The sequence below is a fragment of the Sapajus apella genome, unplaced genomic scaffold (assembly GCF_009761245.1).
Source record: "Sapajus apella isolate SASKATOON/1434 unplaced genomic scaffold, GSC_monkey_1.0 scaffold46, whole genome shotgun sequence".
Classification (NCBI taxonomy): domain Eukaryota; kingdom Metazoa; phylum Chordata; class Mammalia; order Primates; family Cebidae; genus Sapajus; species Sapajus apella.
The window spans coordinates 1,625,729-1,632,545 of NW_022436986.1; the positions used below are offsets into that span (position 1 = coordinate 1,625,729).

Below are 6,817 nucleotides of genomic sequence, written 5' to 3' on the forward strand. Positions count from 1 at the left end.
CTCGAACTCCTGACTTCAAGTGATCTGCCTGCCTTGGCCTCCCAAAGTGCTGGATTATAGGCATGAGCCAATGCGCCTGGCATATAGTATCACTTTTTGGCTAAGTGGTTCCATTAGTTAAGAGTTCACATAACTTTTCTATTATCCAGCCCACATCTCTCTGAATGACTCACATCAAGGTCTTAAGAGATTTTAAAAGATATCTTCTTTAAAATCGAGGTATAATCTCTATGGCATTCTCCTGATGTGTTAGTTTAGTAAGGCTTTCAAAAAAGAAAAGGACATCATTTGACACAAATTTTTCTTAAGGTTTTTATTGAAGTGTCAATAAATACCTAAGCAGTGTAGTTGAATTTTGAATTTTCATAAAGTAAAACCCACCACTAAATTAAAGAGAGAAACATCACTTGTGCCCATGGGCTGCCTCCTGAAAAGCTGCCTATTCATTACCCATGAAAAAACCTGGCACCAAGCCTGTGGCTAGCTAATAATGACAATGGTAATTAGCTAATGTGCATGTTAAAGTCGCTCTCCGAAGCATTTGGACTGGGAAACAGAGAGAAGATTGGCCAGTTGGAAGTGAGAGGAAAATGGGGCACCTGAAAAACATAGTCACAGGTATGCTGAGGGAGGTAGTACAGGCAGGCCATAGGGAGAGAATCCAGGTCCCGATGCAACTTAAATCCTGAACACCCTTCTGATTTTAATCTACATGTATTTTCAAGTCCTTTTTGTTTATTATTTATTTATTTTATTATTAGTAGTGTTTTTTTGGGAGACAGAGTCTCACTCTGTCACCCAGGCTGGCGTGCAGTGGCGCTGTCTTGACTCACTGCAACCTCCACCTCCCAGGTTCGAGTAATTCTTGTGCGTCAACCTCCCAAGTAATTGAGACTACAGGTATGCACCATCAGGTCTGACTAGTTTTTTTTTTTTGTATTTTTCATAGAGGTGAGGCTTCACCATGTTGCCCAGGCTGGTCTCAAACTCCTGAGCTCAAGCAATCTGCTTGCCTCAACCTCGCAAAGTGCTAGGATTACAGGCGTGAGCCACTGTGTCTGGCCTAAATCTTTTTAAAAAAGATGCCCTGTTCCTTGCATTGCAAGATACTAACAGTAAAACTGTGAGCCAGGGAGAATCTCCAACCTTATTTTGATCCCCACTTCCAACCGATTGATGGTGGCTGCCTGGAGAACTGTGTCAAAAATGACTCTGAGGCTAGGTTTACTGGAAAAGAGTATGTACTATGATGTCTGCCATGTTGTTTTCTAGGGAGATGGAAGGGAGTAAGGATGTTGCCATGTATTTCCCATCTCTGCCATAAGCCAGTATCATGAAGAAATCAACAACAGGTGGAATAAACTGAGCAATCCATCACCATATTAAGCTGGATATTCCTGTTTAATAAATATCTTGGCTGGGTACGGTGGCTCACACCTGTAATCCCAGCACTTTGGGAGGCCAAGGTGGGCAGATCATTTGAGGTCAGGAGTTCAAGACCAGCCTGGCCAATGTGGTGAAACCTCATCTAGTAAAAATACAAAAAAAAAAAAAAATTAGCCAGGCATGGTGGCGTGCGCCTGTAGTTGCAGCTACTCAGGAGGCTAAGGCAAGAGAATTGCTAGGGTATAGGAGGTGGAGGTTGCAGTGAGCCGAGGTTGCGCCACTGTACTTAGTGAAGCAGATTTGGAGATGGGCTGGAGTAGGAGAGAAGATAATGAGCTTTAATTTTGGATATGTTGAATTTGTAGCACCTACAGGACATTTCCATGAGATTGAGGATCTGGAGGAAGGTATGCATTGGAGACACAGATTTGTGCTAGACGTAATTCACTCTGTAAGCTTCTTTTTTTTTTTTTTTTGAGACAGAGTCTTGCTCTGTTGTTCAGGCTGGTGGACTGCAGTGGTGCAATCTCAGCTCACTGCAACCTCTGCCTCCCAGGTTCAAGTGATACTCCTGCTTTAGCCTCCTGAGTGGCTGGGACTACAGGCGTATACCACCACATCCATTTTTATTGTTAGTAGAGATGGGGTTTTGACCAGGCTGTTGACCAGGCTGGTGTCGAACTCCTGACCTCAGGTGATCCAGCCACCTCAGCCTCCCAAAGTGCTGGGATTAGAGGCATGAGCCACCGTGCCTGGCCACACTCCATAAGCTTTACGTTCCTTTAAAGTCCAGAAGAACATACTTCCCACATAACTTTGATATTTTATTTCTTATCTGACTTCTTGGGAAATGAGGTGAGTCAGAGAGTACTCACTCATCCCTGACTAGTAGAAAGTCAGAAAGTTTAATTGGCACAGCTATTCTAGAAGAACGGGAAATGTGTTAAAAACTAGTTTGCCTTTAACTTTGACTTTCTTATAAAAGTTGGATCAACACAATTATGCTCTAAAATAACCTCCCATTAAAAGTCACGTGGGAAGGCCGGGCGCAGTGGCTCACGCCTATAATCCCAGCACTTTGGGAGGCCGAGGCAGGTGGATCACGAGGTCAAGAGATGGAGACCATCCTGGTTAACAAGGTGAAACCCCGTCTCTACTAAAAATACAAAAATTAGCTGGGCATGGTGGCTCGTGCCTGTAATCCCCGCTACTCAGGAGGCTGAGGCAGGAGAATTGCTTGAACCCAGGAGGCGGAGGTTGCGGTGAGCCGAGATCATGCCATTGCACTCCAGCCTGGGTAACAAGAGTGAAACTCCATCTCAAAAAAAAAAAAAAAAGTGTGGGAAGCCAGGTGTGGTGGTTCACACCTATAATCTTATAGGTTTGGGAGGCTGAATTGAGTGAATCCCTTGAGCCCAGGAGTTCAAGACTAGCATGGGCAATATGGTGAAAACCCATCTCTACAAAAAATTAGCTGGGCATGGTAGCATGCATCTGTAGTCCCAGCTACTTGGGAGGCTGAGGTGGGAGGATCACCTGAGCCTGGGAGGCTAAGGCTGCAGTGAGCCATGACTGTGCCACTGCATCCCAGCCTGGGGAACAGAGTGAAACCCTATCTCGAAAACAAACAAAGTTACGTGGGAAGTATGTTTTTCTGGACTTTAAAGGAACCAGCTAAACTTTACATGTTTTGAAATATACTGCTGACTCTTAGCCCAAAGCACGCAACTACCTTTCTCACTCTACCTGTTTCACCAGATTTTTCTGCCCGACTCTGTTCTACTTTACTCTCGGCCAACTTGGAACTCTTTAATAGTATTTTTCATATAGTAGTTGTCTAAATCTTAGACAACAGAATGACTGTTAGACATCATTAAATTTAATGGGGTGTAAATTTCTGCGGAAATCCAGGAACTTCAGTCTATTTTACTTTTTTTTCAGTCTATTGTTTATTTATTTATTTATTTATTTGTGACAGGGTCTCGCTTTGTCACCCAGGCTGGAGTGCAGTGGCAGGATCATGGCTCGCTGCAGCCTTAACTTCCCAAGCTCAAGCAATCCTCTCACCTCAGCCTCCTGAGTAGCTACAGGCTTGTGCCACCATGTCCAGCTAATTTTTGTAATTTTTTTAGAGCTAGGGTCTCAATATGTTGTCCAGGTTGATCTTGAACTCCTGGCCTCAAGCAATCCACTTGCCTCAACCTACTAAAGAGTGCTGGGATTACAGGTGTGAGCCATTGTGCCGGGCTCTTACACTTCATGTTAAATATTTAGTGGTGCTTTCCTGGCCACATTCCCTCTTTTTCCAACTGCCCATGTACCTAGTCTTCTCTGACCTCTGCTGTCTCTTCTCTTAACCCCTTCTTTTTTACACTGTTGGTCACTGCCTTATTCTTGAGACATTTCACAAGCTGGGTTTCCAAGACACCTGATTTCTTGCCTACTTCCAACTTCTCTGGCTATTTTTTTTTTTTTTTTTTTTTTAGACAGAGTCTTGCTCTGTCACCCAGGCTGGAGTGCAGTGGCATGATCTTGGCTCACTGCAACTTCTGCCTCCTGGGTTCAAGCTATTCTCCTGCCTCAGCCTCTCGAGCGGCTGGGATTACAGATGCCTGCCACCATGCCCGGCTAATTTTTTGTATTTTTTTTTAAAATAGAGACAGGGTTTCACTATGTTGGCCAGGATGATCTCAATCTCTTGACCTCATGATCTGCCCGCCTCGGCCTCCCAAAGTGCTGGGATTACAGGTGTGAGCCACTGCGCCCAGCCAATTTTTTTGTATTTTTATGAGCAACGGGGTTTCACTGTGTTGGCCAGGTCTTGAACTCCTGACCTCATGATCAGCCACCTCAACCTCTCAGAGTGCTGGGATTACAGGCGTGAGCCACTGCTCCTGACCTTCTCTGGCTGTTATACTTCCTCAAACTCCTAAATAAAAGTATTTTCTAGAATTCTGTAGTTAGTCTTCCTTATATCTCATTTTAGTATATTTCCAGCATGACTTCAGCCACTTGCATGGCTTCATGGTCATTTAAAATTATTCCTAGATGTGAATTTCTAGCCCAGTCTTCTCAGTCCAAACCCAAATATTCAGCTGCTTATAGGACATCTTTATTTGGATGTATTCTAGAGGCACTTCAAATCCACTTGTCCAAAATTAAGCTTTCTTATTCCTTATAAACTTGGGCTTTCTCTTCCTTTCTAATTTTCAGTGAGTATTATTATCACCTGCCTAGGAACTTAGGCAGCATTCTTGACCTCTCCACCTCCTTTCTCTCTCACATTCAGTGTGCCATGAAACCCAATCAGTTTTACATTTTAAAAGAGTATTTTCCTGGAAGAGAACATGATGTGATTGAAGACAATAAAATGGGCATGAGAATAGCATACAGGGGAAACTAGCCTAACAAGAGAAAGGTTTTACTGAGGAATATTGGAGAATATAATTGAATTATTAAGTGGGAGAGAAACTTGGATGACCGCTTAAAGGCCATATAGAGTATTTCAGAGTTTGTGTGGCCATAGAAACCACCAAAAACTAGGCGAATGAATGAAATGATAATTCCAGGCCACATTTTTGAAGTCGGTCATACAAAAAACTGGATGGAGACATGAGTAGACCAACTATTACTTTCGTAACTAGAAACAACCATTTCTAAGCAGATTTTATTGATAACATAAGGAAAAAACTTAGTTTCCAGCGAGAAACTCGAAAAGTCTGACCTTGAATTTTAAGGTGTGCTAATAAAAAATAAAAATAAATTCTCATAGAAGAAGACAAATAGTATGCGTTAGTGATACAGCCAGGAGTAAACTGTGTTGACAGTACTTGCAGAAATAATATCTTATTGAAAACTTTTTATAAGGCCAGATACAGTGGCTCACACCTGTAATCTCAGCACTTTGAAAGGCTAAACCAGGAGCATCACTTGAGCCCAGGAGTTTGAGATTAGCCTAGGCAGCATAGCAAGACCCTGTCTCTACAAAACATTTAAAAATTTGCCAGGTATAGCTGTGTCTGTTGTCCTAGCTACTTGGGAGACTGAGGCAGAAGGATCCCTTGAGTCCAGGAGTTCAAAGCTGCAGTGAGCTATGATTATGCTACTACAATCCAGTCTGGGTGACAGAGCAAGACTGTCTCTAAGCACACACACACACACACACACACACGCATGTGTTTGTATAAGCCATTCCTCGACTATAGATGATCTTTAAATTGAATATATATTTTAATCACCCAATTGAACTGTGATGATGATTTCCTAAAACATTTGGATTTCCATATGCCTCAATGAAAAATTAGGTTTAATAAACTACATTATAGTGTAGCACATTATAAGTCACATTTATATATTGATAAACATGGTAATTGCCTTTTTATTTGACTTAGATACTAATTAACTTGGAGTAAATACACCCACCCCAATCAGTCAATAGTTAAATAACTGAGGAAAAAGAAGTACAAATTAGGCAGCTCTACATGTCATGTTTCAAAAGGGAAGGAAACAAAAGAGTTTAAACAAACATTGCATGTTTTGGAAGTAAACTGTTATTTATGAAACAAAGATCTCAAAAAGTAAAAGGAACCCCACTTAATCTGATGAAAGTGCCAGGAATCTGGAAAAAAGGATTCAATTTCAGCTTTCAGTTTGGAAATGCAAGAAGACTGAATTTTAGCACAGTAACTGAGAAGCTAGTAGCAGCCACAAAGTGACTAACCTGAGTTAGCAGTAAAAAAGTCTTTTAAAATGAGGGATTTGATAGATTTAAAGCCAAAGCTTTCCTCTTCCTCCTAATTTTTCTTTTCCCCTCCTTTTTTTTCTGATTACAATTTCAATAATAAAGCTCTATTGAATTCCGAATTACTTACATGAGGTCCTTGAAAGCATGACTCCCTGTGCAGATAACCATAGGTTTCCATCCTGAAGCACAAGCTCTGTACCCTGGTGTGGTTTGAAATAATGAGCAGAGCAGCTGTTCTCTTGGTTTAGCTGCCACAGAGCAGTCATCTATAGGCATCTGAATTCCAGACTTAAGCCCCACCTCTCTGCAAAGGAAGAGAAAAAAATGTGTCTCTGAATTCTTCTCGTATTCCTGGACAGTAGCTTGAAAGTAGGTAGGCAGTCATCATCTGAGTGTTACTTCTCTGTTTTGGATTTCCCATTCCACCCAGTGATTTTACTTTCCACTAGAAAAAGTTTTCTTCTGAGTTTCTGAAGGTAGAAACAAATCTACAAGCAGAATCTCAAGTCTTTTTTCACATGTTTTAACACATACTAATATTAAAAACTTTTTTTTTTTTTTTTTTTTTTTTTGAGTCAGAGTCCAGCTGTGTCACCCAGGCTGGAGTCAGTGGTGTGATCTTGGCTCACTGCAACCTCTGCCTCCCAGGTTCAAGTGACTCTCCTGCCTCAGCCTCCCGAGTAGCTG

The 6,817-nt window shown here is 41.9% G+C and overlaps 1 protein-coding gene across 1 annotated transcript in view; it reads right to left on the bottom strand.

The window, feature by feature from the left end:
- GNE (glucosamine (UDP-N-acetyl)-2-epimerase/N-acetylmannosamine kinase) overlaps positions 1-6,434 on the bottom strand; it is a 50,261-nt gene extending 43,827 nt beyond the window's left edge. The window contains exon 1 of the mRNA XM_032239889.1: positions 6,258-6,434. Coding sequence (XP_032095780.1) covers positions 6,258-6,308 — 51 coding nt within the window. The 5' untranslated portion in view covers positions 6,309-6,434. The remainder of the gene's footprint in view (positions 1-6,257) is intronic.
- Positions 6,435-6,817: the final 383 nt, after the last annotated feature.